The sequence below is a fragment of the Akebia trifoliata genome, chromosome 10, assembly GCF_017979445.1.
Source record: "Akebia trifoliata isolate Shusen 1 chromosome 10, ASM1797944v1, whole genome shotgun sequence".
Taxonomy (NCBI): domain Eukaryota; kingdom Viridiplantae; phylum Streptophyta; class Magnoliopsida; order Ranunculales; family Lardizabalaceae; genus Akebia; species Akebia trifoliata.
The window spans coordinates 30,522,040-30,537,611 of record NC_141384.1 but is presented as its reverse complement, the minus strand read 5'-3'; the positions used below and the strand labels follow the sequence as shown (position 1 = coordinate 30,537,611).

General features: G+C 36.1%; 2 protein-coding genes across 3 annotated transcripts; one reads left to right on the top strand and one right to left on the bottom strand.

Annotated features, from left to right (window-relative positions):
- The first annotated feature begins 1,054 nt into the window (after positions 1 to 1,054).
- Positions 1,055 to 10,227, top strand: LOC147393805 (hAT transposon superfamily). Of its 2 annotated transcripts, none has more exons than XM_086455518.1 (4): positions 1,055 to 1,212; positions 6,351 to 6,390; positions 6,888 to 8,522; positions 9,773 to 10,227. In XM_086455518.1, coding segments are annotated over exons 2-4 (2,043 nt in total). In that variant the 5' UTR covers positions 1,055 to 1,212; positions 6,351 to 6,389; the 3' UTR covers positions 10,180 to 10,227. The 2 variants fall into 2 exon arrangements, with proteins under 2 accessions (XP_086311644.1, XP_086311645.1); XM_086455519.1 differs by lacking the exon at positions 1,055 to 1,212 and adding an exon at positions 1,882 to 2,242.
- Positions 10,228 to 11,294: 1,067 nt separating this feature from the next.
- LOC147393804 (Galactose mutarotase-like superfamily protein) lies at positions 11,295 to 15,337 on the bottom strand. Its single transcript, XM_086455529.1, has 8 exons — positions 14,133 to 15,337; positions 13,823 to 13,897; positions 13,114 to 13,170; positions 12,866 to 13,029; positions 12,634 to 12,768; positions 12,442 to 12,544; positions 11,963 to 12,062; positions 11,295 to 11,814 (listed from the first exon to the last, which is right to left on the bottom strand). The coding sequence occupies exons 1-8, from the start codon at positions 14,241 to 14,243 to the stop codon at positions 11,627 to 11,629; spliced, it is 933 nt and encodes a 310-aa protein (XP_086311655.1). The 5' UTR covers positions 14,244 to 15,337; the 3' UTR covers positions 11,295 to 11,626.
- Positions 15,338 to 15,572: the final 235 nt, after the last annotated feature.

Here is a 15,572-nt window from a genome sequence, read left to right as displayed (position 1 = left end):
TACCTGCATGCTCGCCGTACTGCATGCTCACCGGCCGGGGAAGACTTGTCGGAGTTCGCATAGTTGAAACGACGAAACCCACGGATTTGTCCGAAAAATCACTCCGACCGGTTCACGATAGAGAACGAGAGAGAGAGAGAGAAGAGAAGAGAAGAAGAGAGAAGAGAAGAGAAATGCTACCTGATGCTCGCGGCCGGAGAAGATAGTGGCCGAAGTTCGATTGAAACCCGCTGTGTCGTCTGGTTCTTTACGGCTAAGGTGGGTTAGATTGAGAAGACGAAGGTTTTAAAATAAATTTTCGTTGTATAAAACGAATACATAACACATATATACATATAGAAACGTTTTGTTGTAAAACATAAATACATGAATGTAGTGTTATCGGAGCGGATATTATCGAATCGGATATCGCAATATCCGATTCGTATCCGAAATCATTCGAATGTTAGAATGACATCCGAATCCGAATCCGATATTCGAAATTTCGAATAATATCCGAATTTTCGAATTCGAATTCGAATTCGAATTCGGATTTCGGCTATCCATTGACACCCTTACTTGGCATGGCATGGGTTAGAATCATAGATTGTTTTCCCGTGGGATACACACTTACACATCACCATAAATATGTGCAATTGTGTATCTTGAGGAAAATAATCTATGATTCTAACACATGCCACATTCGAGGGCATGTGTAGAGGGAGTGTCAAAAAATCATTATTATAAGTAGATATATGTATTTGGAATTGAACGGTGTACTGAAAATGGCCTTAAAAAATTTATTTTTTACTAAAATACCCCCAGTTCCAATTTTATGTAGTTTAAAATTAGTAAGCTTGATATAAAATATTACTCACACGTCACCCCCATAAACCACCAAACTTAACGACGTTTTTCTCGCTAATTTTCACTTGAAAGTTGAAACTGAAAACTGAAAAAGTTACTTTTCCGTGTTTGGACGTTTGTTTATTTCGAGAGAAAACGTAAAGATAATTAGCGTTTTAAAATATCTCAACTTTTCAATTTATATTGGTACACGTGTTTATCGATATATCGTCGATACAAACGAACAAAAGAGACTCTAACCCTAACTACAACGCGATATATCGCGATATTCGTCTCTCGTTGTAAGAGAAAAAAAATCGTCTTCGCGATAATTAAAATTTTTTTTTTGCAGAATCGGCGATTTCCGAGAAGATCTCTTCATCTCTTGTGAGTTCTCAACTCTCTATTTATTCTTTCTGCGCTTATATGTTTATTAATGGCGATTCTGATCTGGGAGATTTTTGGTATCTTAGGGTTTGTTTGAAAGACTTTATAAGTGGGTTTTCTGTGAAATTGCAGAAAATATTTGTTTTTCTGGTTCGATTATGAGTTGTGTCTGTAAGATGTGCTGAAGAACGGGGATCAAAATGTGAAAAAATGAAACTTTTTTCGTTATTAGTTCAAATTTCTCATGCAGACACTCAAATTTTTGGTATCTTAGGGTTGTTTGAGGACTTTGTCGGTGGATTTTCTGTAAATTGCAGAAATGAATTTGTTTTCTGGTTACTGTGTCTGTAAGATGAGATGAAGAATGAAGATCAAAATGGGACAAAATGAAACCTTTTTCGTTATTAATTTAAATTTCTCTCGCGAACACACAATTTTTTGGTATCTTAGGGTTTGTTTGAAGGAGTTGGTGGTTTTTCTGGGTTCGAATATGAACTGTGTCTGTAAGATGAGCTAAAGAACGAGGATCAAAATGGGAAGCAAGGAACTTTTTTCGTTATTAGTTCAAATTTCTCTTACAGACACTCAAAATTTTGGCATATTAGGGTTTGTTTGAGGAATTTGTTGGGGGGGGGGGGGGGGGATTTTTTGTAAATGCTGAAAATAATTTGTTTTTCTGGTTCGAATATTAAGTGCCTGTAGGATGAGCTCAAGAATGAGGATCAAAATGGGAAAAAATGAAACTTTTTTCGTTATTAGTTCAAGTTTCTCTTTCAAAAACTCAAATTCAGTAACAAGGTTTCGACAAGTTGGAGGATAAATGAGGGCAGAATCAGTGTCCGTACTAGTTTACATGGTTTGGTTGAAGAAGTCATGGTCTCGGAACTTGGGAATCGGGAATCGTGTCCGAAACGTGTTAAAAAGTCGGTTTCTTTGGCTCCAAAACACGCTTTTGGCTCTGTGGGAGACTGGAAGCCCGGAAGTAATTCCACAGAGAGGGTTTATGTCACACTGATGGGTATAGGGATTTGTAAGTAAATAAAACGAGTTGACTCACTCTATAAAGGAAGATTAATTTCATAAAAATCTTGATCTTGATATGACCTGTTTACAACCTTTTAACTCCTCAAAACAAGTAAACTTTCTTAGATTATTCTTCCAAATAACAATCCTAATAGACAACAAAAAAAGACAAAATAAATGGAAGGTAAATAATTCTCCTGATTGACTACAAATCCTAATTAATACTAATTCAATAAATTATCTAAGTTAAGATACGAGAATAATTAGAATTCCCCATGTAAAAGGAAGTGCATGGGTTCCACTTGCCATGTCAACTGTGAAAAATCCTAACAATCTCACCCCTTTTGCTAATGACTTGTCCTCAAGTAGAAAATATTGGAAAACATGCACAAAATTGGAGAAGTCCTCTTATTTTGTAGGATTTGAAGGGCATTTGTCTTATCAGGCGGGAGTGGATTATCCTTATCAAATGACCAATCACCTTCATTAATAACATTTGTATACGTTTGCTCCAATGCAAATGTTTGAAAATCTCATCACAATTAAATCAGAGACTTTTTTCCCTATGCTCCTGTATTTTTTATGAAGTCAAAGATAGATAGAGAGCTACAGAAGGAGTTGTAATAGTAATGGAGACTGCGACTGATAGAGTGGTTGTGGTATTAATGCAAGAGTTAACTGTTTGTTAGTAGTCCTGTAAAGAGATAGATTCTCTTCTTGAATTCGTTTAAGACTAATAGCCTATGAGATGCTAGTTGGTCAAAACGAGCATATCTCATATTGAATTCACTTTTTAGGTCATTGATGAAACAACCTATAAGTTACTTGTTTGTTGAATCATTCGCCTGACACGCTAAAACTAGTTTGATAATCACTTATAGATGTGATCGTCTGTAATATTGAGGAGGATCCATAGAATGTGCCATAACCGCATAAAGGAATCCATTCAAAGTAGGGTACGCGTTCTCATTCATGATAGTTGGACTAGGGAGTTGCATCACCATCCAAGTGGAAGGATGTCATATCGACTTTTGGTCATCTGATGCATTATGATAGCAAAGGAATCGCTCTGTCCTTGATATCCAATCGAGTGGATTAGAACCATTAAATTTCAAAAAAAATAATTTGAGGATTTGGGGTTGCATGAACAAAAGATGGGGTCATGGAGGAGCCTGGATAAAAGAAGCCTTATTAGTCACCCCTAATAGTTTTGTTTTAAAAAACAATCGTAACTCCTACATGACTAGATGTTGGAATTCACCTTGTTTCTTAGCCATTGTCACAAAAGACTCTCACATCTCTTTAAACTAAGTTAAGGTTTCTTTCTTGTGATGTTGTAAATCCCATTCCACAAGAAAGTTAATGACATTGATTTTTTTTTGTGCGTGTGTGTTATTTTTCTCCCCATAGAATCAATGCTCTGATACCAAATTGATGGGTTCAAGGATCTATTAGGCAAAGAAAACGAGTTGACTTACTTTTTCTTTTTTATAACAATTTTTTTATTAATGGAGGACAAGAACTCCTCAAGAAGAAACAAAGGAAGAAAAACAACAAACAAGAGCAAAGAAAACAACAAAAACACCACCCCACCAACAAGCAATATGCCCACCCAAACTGGAATCACTTTCTACTAACAAGCTCCCACCTAAACAAGAAATCCTCAAAATGGAAACCCCTAAACTCGAAGAATTGTTTACACTAATAAACCAACAAACCCATGAGAACTGTTTAATAAAAATCCTAGACTCCATAGGAGTTGTTTACACCCTTATAACTCATCAAATCAAGAGAATTTACCAATAAAGCTTGGCTAAGATTCTCATATCATTCTTACAAAAAAACAATACTAATATAAAGCACAAACCAAATAAATGGAAAGTAAATAATACTTCTAATTGGTCGCATGTCCTTATCTAGTAATTATCCAATAAACTATCTAAATTAAGAGGAGAATAATTAGAATTCTTCGTGCAAAAGGAAGTGCATGGGTCCTACTTGCTGCATCAATTGTGAAGAATCGCAATAGATACACAGAAAGGGAGGAACGGACAATAAAAATTGATGGAAAAAAATACTTTGAATTTACTATTTTTGACACTGGTTCTATCATTCATAAGATGAGAAATTGATAGGAATATTTTCCATAGAATTAGAGCTAGAGATATGGGGATAAGCGAGAAGCCGCTTTGCAGGGTAGACTCGCTCCTACCTGCAACTCAATCTGCTTCTATATCCCCCTCTTATCTTAGGGGGTCATCCAGCCGGCAATTCCTTCGGCATCAAGTCGGAAAACGGTAGTAAGATTAGTAACCAATACATCCAAATCAAATGAAAAGGTTATAAGACGGTTGTAAGATCACCTTGCTATATGGTGCTGAATGTTGCACATTCAAGAGAGAACATACTCATAGAGTGAATGCTGGGGATGAAATTGTTTAGATGGATGAGGGGAAAGACCCATCATCATCATGTATTATATTGAGATAGTTATGTCCAACGAGTGACTGGTGACAACCCCAATTACAAGGGACGTGCATCAACAAGAATGAAAAGAAAACCAAACAGGAATGGATCAAGGTACATAGAGTAGATATGAATGCAAAACAAAAGACATGGTTTTAAACATATTTAATAAAACACAATGGATGACCTCACTCCCTTTATCCTCCCATAAATAGGGGTTTGGATTTAATCTTGCTAAAAATCTCAAAGATAACTTTTAACTTTATTGTCTTTCCGCTTCTCTTCCTTTCCAAAAATACCCTTCCAACTTTATTGTCTTTCCTCTACTACCCTTTTCCAATAATATTACTCAAATTTTATTATCATTTCTCTTCTTCCCCCTTAAACCCAAAGAGAAAACTCTAGTTTAGATATTATAGAACAAGACGGGTGTCCCCCCGCCCCCCTCTTCTCAATCTTATCACTCCCAATAAAGAGGGGTTGGGATTTAATCTCAATACGAATTTCGAGGATAACTTTTAACTTTATTCCTTTTCTCTTTTTCCCCTTTCCAAGAATATCCTTCAATTTTATATAGTCTTTCCTCTTCTCCCCTCTTTGCCAATAGTACCCCTCCCACTTTATTGTCTTTCCTCGTCCACCCCATTACACCAAAGAGGATGCTCATGCCAATAGGCATGGGCAAATTCTAGTATATATATAAATTACAATTGTTGTGAAGTATACACATTGACACTCAGTTCATTGATTCAAATATATAAAGTATGAGGTGAGGTGTACAAAGAGTTTGCTTAGGGACTCAAGCATTCTTTTATTGAGTTAAACTGAAGTATCTGGTGCCACAAGACAGCCTGTGGATAGGACTCATATTTGTATTTGAAAAACAGAAGAGGATTGATATTATAATTTGGTTAGTAACCAAGAGTTTAGGTGAATCATGATAAAAGTAATTGTTTATTAGTAACCAAGAGTTTAAGTTGTAACCACGTGCTATGGTGTAGGATGAAGGGATGTAATGTGGTCTTTAACTTCTAATCTACATTTGCTATCTTATTTTCCATATGATTTTAAGCTAAAGCAGGTCTTAAACTCCATGTAGATTTTTGCTAACGTATAACAAACTTTTGAATGTGAGCTTTCAATCGGTCGAGACTTGATCATAGACCAATTGGTTACATTTTTATGATTGTCACTTGACAGATCATTTTGAATAAAATCTTTATTATATTTTTGCTGCGTTAGGGACTCTAGCAGTAGTTCCAATTCTTTATTTCTCTGTGTTTAGTGATAAAAAAAGAAGTTGTTTCAAGTTCCTCAATTGTAATTTACTTTTTGTTATGTTCTATCTTGTAGAAGCTGCAAGTTTTCTCCATGCCTTATGCTTGGTGGCAGCGTAATTAACATCCTTTCTTGGTTTTCAGTATAATTAACATCCCTAAAACACTAATAAAAAAAAATAAAAAAAAATCCTTAAATAGCATTGGCTATTTATTATCTATTAAATCTCTTAATAAATTTTTGCTGGTGTTTTTCTTGGCACCCATGATTTTTAATCTGCCGAGATGCTTAATTCTAATAGGCAGTTGTTGGTTGACTATTTAGCCTCTCACTGTCCTTGGCTCATTACTCTTTGTCTACTTCTTTTTCAGGTCAAGCATAGCAGGAGAGAATATAGTTCATTTGCCATCAGTAAGTTTGTCTAAACTTCTTATGCTTTATGGATTATGCAATTTCATATAGCATAGTCCCTTAGTGCACTAGGAAAGATGTTGGTGGTCCAATCTCTGCCCACCAACCTGTCCTCCTCATTGATGAGCACTTTTGAAGAGATGATCATCAATCAATTTTCCAGGTGAATGTACTTGTATTAAAAGAAAAAAAATCCATCAAAGGCTAGGTCTGTGGTTACGAGGCCAAGCACTACACAATATTTTCTCTTTCACAAACATGGAAAGAGAAGCATGTTTTTAAAAGTTGATGGCTGCATTAATTCATGATTAAGGTGTGGTTAAATTTTCATTGACGCAAATTTCAATCATAATGTGCATCTCTGTTCTTCTGAAGTTGAGGCATTGAGATTCTCAAATCTAGTTACATCTTCCATATTTTTTTTAGGTCAAATTATCAAGAAAATAAAGCAAGAAGTCCTACTTGATGTATAAATTCATCATATTCTTTTGTGGCAGTGGTTCGTGAAAAAGATGTGTGCTGGGAATATTGTGAGAAGTTAGAAGGCAACAAGGTGAGATGCAAATTTTGTCTTAGAGTTCTGAATGGGGGCATTAGTAGATTGAAGCATCATTTATCTAGACTTCCCAGTAAAGGTGTTCATCCATGTAGCAAAGTAAGGGATGATGTTACTGATAGAGTGAGAGCTATAATTGCATTAAAGGAGGAGGGTAAGGAAGCTTCGAGTGCTAAAAAACAAAGGCTAGCAGAAGCTAAATCTCCTGGAAACTTGTCCTCTAGTAAAGCCCTCATGTCTATGACTATGGAAACATCTCCAATGTCAAAAACCTTTCCTTCTAGTACACAAGTGCCTCCCTCAGCTTCGTATGACAAGGAAAATGCAGAGAGAAGCATTGCTCTTTTCTTTTTCGAAAATAAGTTGGACTTCAGTGTTGCACGTTCTCCGTCCTATCAGCTAATGATGGAAGCAATAGCAAAGTGCGGTCATGGATTTAGAGGTCCATCTTCAGAAGCTCTGAAGATCACATGGCTAGAAAGGGTCAAATCCGAAGTCAGCGAACAATCAAAAGAAATTGAGAAAGAGTGGGGCATCACTGGTTGTACGATCATAGCGGATACTTGGACTGACAATAAATCAAGAGCTTTAATAAACTTCTTAGTTTCATCACCCTCTGGTACCTTTTTTCACAAATCTGTTGAGGCATCCACATATTTCAAGAGCCCAAAATGTCTTGCTGATTTATTTGATTCGGTTATTCAAGATTTTGGCCCAGAAAATGTTGTTCAAGTAATTATGGATGGTTCACTCAACTACAGGGCTGTTGGAAGTTACATCATGCAGAGCTACAACTCCATCTTCTTTACTCCTTGTGCGTCTCATTGTTTGAATTTAATCTTGGAAGACTTTTCGAAGATTGATTGGGTGAACCGATGCATCTTACAAGCACAATCTATTTCAAAATTTATATACAATCACACATGGGTGCTTGAACTAATGAAGAAATTCACGGGGGGACAAGAACTGGTTCGAACTAGTATTACAAAGTCTACATCCAATTTTCTCTCCTTGCAGTCCATGTTGAAGCAAAGGTCAAGGTTGAAGCATATGTTCAATAGTCCGGAGTATTCAACAAATCCTGCATATGCAAATAAACCACAAAGCATATCATGCATTGACATTCTTGAGGATAATGATTTCTGGAAGGCAGTTGAGGAGTGTGTGGCCGTTTCCGAGCCTTTACTAAAGGTATTGAGGGAAATCTCCGGGGGAAAACCTTCTGTAGGGTCCATTTATGAGTTTATGACAAGGGCCAAGGACTCTATAAGGACATATTACATTATGGATGAAAATAAATGCAAGACATTCCTAGACATAGTGGATAGAAGATGGGAGAACCAGCTCCATTCACCTTTACATGCCGCAGCAGCATTTTTGAATCCTAGTATCCAATACAATCCAGAAGTAAAATTTCTTGGAAATATAAAGCAAGAGTTCCTCACAGTTCTGGAGAAACTATTGCCGACGCCCGAATTGAGAGAAGATATCACGGGACAAATTTTTCTTTTTAAGAAGGCTCAGGGGATGTTTGGTTGCAATCTAGCTAGAGAGGCACGTAACACAATCTCGCCTGGTACGTACACATCGTATTTGTTATTCTATCTATTCCTGTCCATATTCTTGACATTTATCGTGCATGTGGTAAAAATTGATAGGATATAAATATACAAGAATCATGATGAATGGATGATATCAGTCCCTACAGCTACAATAGATGGGTTTCTTTTTTAATATCAACTCTAGTGTTGATTGCGTAGTCCATGAAACAAAGAATTTCACATGGGTTCCACTTCTGATGGACGTGATTCTTGAATACGTGAATCTCCTTCATCGGGTACATCAATTGGTCATTTTTTGTTTTCGTACATGTATACAACATAGTGGGAATATGGGGGCATACAGGGAATGAGAAAACAAAAGAAAAAGAATAACATTATAAATTTTCATCCATGTCTTTCTATGTATATTTTAATAGTGCAAGAATAAAATTTGATAGTTTTGACACGTGTCCTGTCTTTTTTATGATCAAATTTAGAGTCGTGCTAGAGTGACCTCAAGCTGGAACCTCGTATCGCACTTCTTGATGTGAAAGTGGATAGAAACCATAGATGCTTTTTCACCCGTATCTCGAGGAAAGGCATCTATGGTTCCCACACACTTTCACGTCAAGAAGTGCGATATGAGTTTCCAGCCTGAGGTCACTTCAGCATTATTCTAAAACTTATAGATTTTTATTTTTGTTTCTAGGTATTATTTGTAAGCATCATTTTCTATGTTTAGCTTGTATTTATTATTTAGATTCCGTTCCGTCTGTGGAAGCAACATTATATGGAACAACAACCACACAACTTTAAGCCTTATAATCTGAGGCTGGATGAATGAATCATGTTCCTCCATTCCACTCAGTCCAGAGCCACACTTTTGTTATTGAAATTGAGTTCATATCCGCTTTCACTATCTTCATCCACGTATTTTTGGGTGTTTCTCTTTCTCTTGTTGGACCTTCAACTAGAATATTTCTTCTAAGGTTGTAATCAGCCTTTGTTGAATATACCCAAACCATCTCAGTCAACTTTCTCTTAGTTTAGCTCCTATTAGAGATCTCCTACATGTTTTTTTCTCTGTTCGTTTCTAAATTTTTTAACTCATTCATCTCAACATCCTCATCTCTGATGCTTCTTAACCGTGCGGCAATCAGCTTTGTTTGAGCAAAGTTTTATCAAGTATATCATATTAATGGATAGTCATGTCTACATGTTATAGGTACATGCACATATTATTTATTTGTCGAAATTCTTAAATACCCAGCAATAAAATATGCAGGACTATGGTGGGAACAGTATGGTGATTCAGCACCTGGTCTGCAACGAGTTGCAGTTAGAATACTCAGTCAAGTTTGCAGTGCTTCTAATTTTGAGAGGAACTGGAGTACATTTCAGCAGATCCACTCTGAGAAGCGAAATAGGCTAGATAAAGAGACATTGGGCGACCTTCTTTATATCAATTACAATCTCAAACTAGCAAGCCGGACGAAAGGGAAGCCCATAGAGACTGATCCTATTTTAGTTGATGACATAGATATGACTTCAGATTGGGTAGAGGAAACTGAAAACCCAAGCCCGACTCAGTGGCTTGATCGGTTTGGTTCTGCTCTGGATGGCAGTGACTTGAACACAAGACAGTTTACAAATGCTATGTTTGGTACAAATGACCACATATTTGGTTTGTAATTATGCCACCTTTAGTACCTACCTATTAAATATATGGAATTTTGTTTCTGATGTCGTTTCAAGTCTTCTTTTAGAAACTGTTTCTTTAAAGAGTTCTTGTTCTTCGTATATCCGCATCTTGGTTCGAATATTGGTTTTGCCTTTTCGTAAGAAATTTGGATGAATGTAGGCCTTCAATCTTAAAATGAGTCATAGCTGAATAAAATGTAAAAGCCTCCAAAGTTACTTAAAATACATACCAAGTTAGTTATCCTGTTAGAAGACACCTTTTGCACATTGGAATCCTTACAGCCCCCATATCATACTTTTTTTTAGGATCAATCAGCCCATAGTGCACTTGGAAGCTTTATGTGCTCTGCAGTTGAGACCCATAGTTTATAATCTTGCACTTAATAATCTGTAATTACTTATATTTAATATTCATGGAAAACAATGGAGAAATAGTGAAATATTTAGGTCTCAGATGCATATGATATCATTATGATACTTGGTTCGTGTGATCATGGATTCAATTTTTTTTTTTTAAGATCTCAGATATTTCTTTTGGTGGGTCGATCATATAACTTAAATCCATGTGGAAACTCAATCTGATACAGTCCTAACTTTGATCATGTCAAATGTGCTTCTCACTTGGTGACCTCCAATAACCTTATTTTTCCAATTGGAATACTAAATAAAAATTATCATGAATTATAATCATTAACATTTAATGCAGAACAAGTCCAAACTGGATATAATTTTTTAGAGTACCTGCAATGTAAGCTTCTGGAATCTGGATTACTGCTATGTTCATGTTAATACTTCGATCTCAGTATTTGTTCTCTGCACTACTGTTGATGAAAGTAACACAGAGAAGCTGAGTTCCCTTCTTGAGTTTTCGCATTTTAATGGTTTTTTTTTTATTGATTAAATAAATGGGCACATGCAACACCTGCACATCACACACACCGGGTAAGTGATGGTGCACCCTCGCAGGTGAGCCCGAGGAAATGCTGCTCATACCAGGTATCAAACAAAAGAGAAACGTCGCCTGAGAGATTTGAACTCTCGCGATATTCACATTTTAATGTTGCCGTTGGATCCTACTCTTATCTGGTATTTATTGCAATGGCATGGAGTTCGAATCATGAAAATTGAGCACTCACCCCCTTACATCCCAAGTGAAGACTGAGCCTCATATAGCCCTCTTACATTTCGACACAAAACATAATCAATCAAGGAAAACAACAGTTTTCAGTTAACATTACACAATTTTCACAAGCATGGTTGTGGCAAACGCTAAATTATGTTTTTAAGCCACTTCAATGCTGCTCCTAATATGGTTTGGACTTGGAGTTGGACTCAAGCTTCAAATGTGACAACCACTGTAACAACAACAATAAAATGGGTCATTACTACTATGGTCTTCTTCCACCCCTTGGAGATCTCTCTCTTCTGGTGAGGATCATCAAAGGTGCTCACTGCAGTAACTGGAAGGCACAACGGAAAGCTCCAACCGGCCTGTCCATTCCTTGCCTGGCTTCAAAGTGATAGGCTTCTCAATCACCGCACCATCAACACAAAGCATCTGTTTGTACTCATCGTCACCAAAATCTGCCATACTTTTGGATTTCTTCTCCCATGGATTCCAAACCACTGAGAAGAGGATACCCCGAAGTAATAATGTCAGATCAAATATTTATAATATTCCAATAGTTAAAACAATTGAAGGAAAAAAAAGAAGAAGAAAGAAAGAGCGATTATGCTCTTTTTTTTTAAGTTTAGCAAGAAAAAAACATCTTACCAACATCTGGCAGTCCATCCTTTCGTATAACAAACGTTCGCTTCTTTTCATGGTCTAGGACAGCAATTACATTTGGAGCACTAAGATAAACACGATCCACCTGCATTCATGAAGACTCGCACATTTTATTAAGGGCAACAAATCCTTTAGAAAAGAAAGCAAAGCAACATAACCATGCGTACCCCACATAATACCTCAACTTGTGTTATACAAGTCCTTAGATTTCTTTGAAGGTTCCAGAATCTTGGGAAGTTTTATTAGTGGCAACACAGTTATAAGCATATGTAAATTATCCGGAAAATAAAAATAAGGGAATACCTGAGAAAAACCAAAAGAAATTTTATATTTCCTCTAAATTGTTATTGGTAAAGAGGTCAGCATTTTTCTTCAAATTTTTCTAAAGAATTGTATGTGGGCACCATTTCCTTGTTCAAGAGAGACAACATGTCGTGCTACTCATATATTCAAAACGTATTTACCTCAGATTCGAACGTAATGGCATCTCCTTGTTCTGTAAAACGTTCTTTGTGACAAAGATTGTCCAAATAGTCGAGTGTTTCCAACCCTTCTATCCTCACTTCACTGTCAATGCAACCCATTTTCATATGAAATCCAACTTAACCTAAAAAGCGAACAAAAGTAACACTGATTGAAGATCGAGTACTCCATACCTAATGTCGGAAACAGTGAGATACGTGTGATAGGCAAATGAGAAATTAAAAGGCTTCCCATTGATATTCCTGATGCGTGAAATCATAGTGAGATCCCCACTAGTTGAAAGGGACACCCTGAGACGAAACTCGAAACTGCAAAGGCCATGGTAATTCTGGTTTCTGTTAGTAACACACCATTATTTACTTTGAAATAATCAGAAGGGTTTTCTACAATATCCAAGTTCCATACCTATGAGGCCAGCACTTCAGATCTTCTTCAGATGGTTTGAGTAGCAAATCAACAAAGGATTTACCAATAGAGTCATTGGGATGAAGAGGTGGGGGATTATTATCGAAGGTCCATATCTTGTTCCTTGCGAACCCATGTTGCTCCAATGATCCACAGTTTCCAAACTTCACAAATGTGAAATATAATCATTAAATCCGAGATGAAAAATTGGTATGCGGCTTGAAATTAATTAGTGAAGATGAAAATACCTGTGGGAAACAAATAGGGATTCCTCCTCTCATTGCTTTCGGTGGCCTAAAGATTGCCTGCGATAGTTGAAAAAATGAAATAGATCAAGTCTAATCCTTGTGGCGGAACAGGGGAAGAAAAAAAACATAAAACCCACATAAGTTTATTGTTTACTTATATCAATTCATGGATTTTTTCAGATTTTTATGTAATAGTAAATGACAGAGGACCCATTGTTCCATCTCATCTACCTTAGATGATACGATTGTGTTTTTCTCCAAAATCTTGAGTTATGATAGATCCAAGATGTAGTACATCAATTGAACCGTCCAGCTTGATACACAAGTGGTTGAAATTTATGATATTGGTGTTTGTGTATATTATATACAACTATACATCAAAGTCAAGCCCAAAAAAATTAAAATAAACATTAAAAAAAAAATTAAAAAGCATGAAACTACAACACTTTGCCAATATGTATCTAAGTGAATTATACAATTAATCTACAAGTTTTAAACAGGTTTTTAGTCAAACCAAGAAACCTTTTCAATGAGATTTTAATGTAAACTATAAGATTCACTAATTTGATTACTCAATTAATATTCGATTAGATGAAACATTTGTGCTAATGGAATCTTCTCAGGACCTTTGTGAATCAGTGTTTGCATCCAACTACTCATCGAGAATCAGAAATATTACAACGATAGAGAAAGAGCAGAAAAACTAGACCTTGGTACTTGTAAATAGGAGTTCTTCCCCTCGATCGTTCCTCCATGAAATAACCTGTCCTCCATGTAAACTAACCTGAATTGCTGACATAGAAATCATCAAGAAATAAACCAGACACCATTCATCTCAAAAAGAAAAAAAACTATGATTTTGAGTTTCGACCATAGAATTAATTACATAGAGAATTATCAATTATATCTAAACAAGGATCCTAAATTCAAATTCTACAACAAAATTCAAATTATACATCAAATTTGCATACCCAACAACCAAACAAACAAGTGGGGAGTATAGGATATTAGGATCTAACCTTTGCAGAAGCACCTCGTGGCGACCGAAGCATAACCTGATCGATTCCATTCCACTCCTTTGTGACCTCAATTGCTGCTCTTTGATCCCAAACCGCCGCGAAATGACTCATCTCTCAGAACCCAAAAAACCAGAAATTTAAAAACAAGAAAAGGTGGACTCCAAATCTCAGATTTGGGCTTTAAAAACAAGAATTTGAAGAACAGTTGTAATCAATGAAAGAAGTTCAGAGTCATGGCTACAGTTGAGAATCTGAATTTCCCCCACATTACTTTTCTTGTGATAAAGGCAATTTTCCCGTGAATAAAAACCAAAATCCTATCTAGTATCTACCAACCTACTTAATGCCAGAAATGGAAGAAAAAAAATTAAAATTTCGAATAACCCCAAAAGCAAATCCCTATGAGAAATTCAAAGAAAAAAACTTTAATGAACTTCACATGAAAATCTCTTCTTAACAAAAATACCCTCTAAAGTTCTAACAAATTTGCATCACAAGAACACAGACTAATACAGAGAAAAATCTCTTCTTTAATGAAAAATCCCCTAAATTTCCCTTTTTTTCAACCAAAAGAGAAAAAACCAATTCCCAAAAATAGAAACCAAAATCTCCCAAAATATATCTGAAAGTGCACTAATACTTCAAACTCGATTTCCAACAAAACCCAGATCCAGAAACTAATACCGAGAAGAACCAAATCCCTAAAATCACGAAAGTCCAACAGAAAACTCTTCAAAACCAACCCAAAATATAACGAAGTTTCCTCCCAAATGCTCAAACACCATGTTCAATAAAACCCCATTTTAAGTAACAATTGGAGATCCCAAAAAGAATTAGAAAATTATCAAAATCGAACAACACATGCATGGCGTGGAAAGAGAAAATGAATCTGCACTTGAACATAGACAGAAAGAGAGAGAGAGAGAGACGAGAAGACAAAACTGTTGCAAGTTGAAACAAGAGAAGAACCTCTAAATTAAAAAAGAGAAAAAAACCGTTTTTTTTTCGCTTCTCTTGCAAAGATTCAAGGAAAGATATGGAGATGCGTGAAGTACATTGACCTATACAAACGGTCAAAATTCAAAAAAGCTGCTTCGAGATTTATAATTTTTATTTATTTATTTACAGATTTCTTCTTATTTAAATAAAATTTAAAAATGAAGAAATATGAACAAGACTAAAATACGCCCATGGAGCACTACATGCCTTAGAGTTCGACATCACGTGGATTGAGGACCCAAATGGTACGGCTGAATATCAGACGGGCAACAAAAAGCCGTGTCTCAAGCCTAAAGCCTTGGGGTTTGACACGTTAAGAGTCCAATAAGGGCATTTTAGAAATTTTCAAATATGCTAGAATGCGCGGGATGCACACAAGTATAGGTCTTGCTATTTTACGCATGGAGTTTGGACGGAAGAGAGAAGGTTTAGGAAATTATC

Coding starts and splice junctions, on each gene's coding strand:
- LOC147393805 (XM_086455518.1), top strand. Junction 8,523..9,772: donor ACGTAACACAATCTCGCCTG/GTACGTACACAT, acceptor TAAAATATGCAG/GACTATGGTGGGAACAGTAT.
- LOC147393804 (XM_086455529.1), bottom strand. CDS start 14,243: ATGAGTCATTTCGCGGCGGTTTGGGATCAAAGAGCAGCAATTGAGGTC. Junction 13,030..13,113: donor TCCCTATTTGTTTCCCACAG/GTATTTTCATCT, acceptor ACATTTGTGAAG/TTTGGAAACTGTGGATCATT. Junction 12,545..12,633: donor CTCACTGTTTCCGACATTAG/GTATGGAGTACT, acceptor TTGCATTGACAG/TGAAGTGAGGATAGAAGGGT.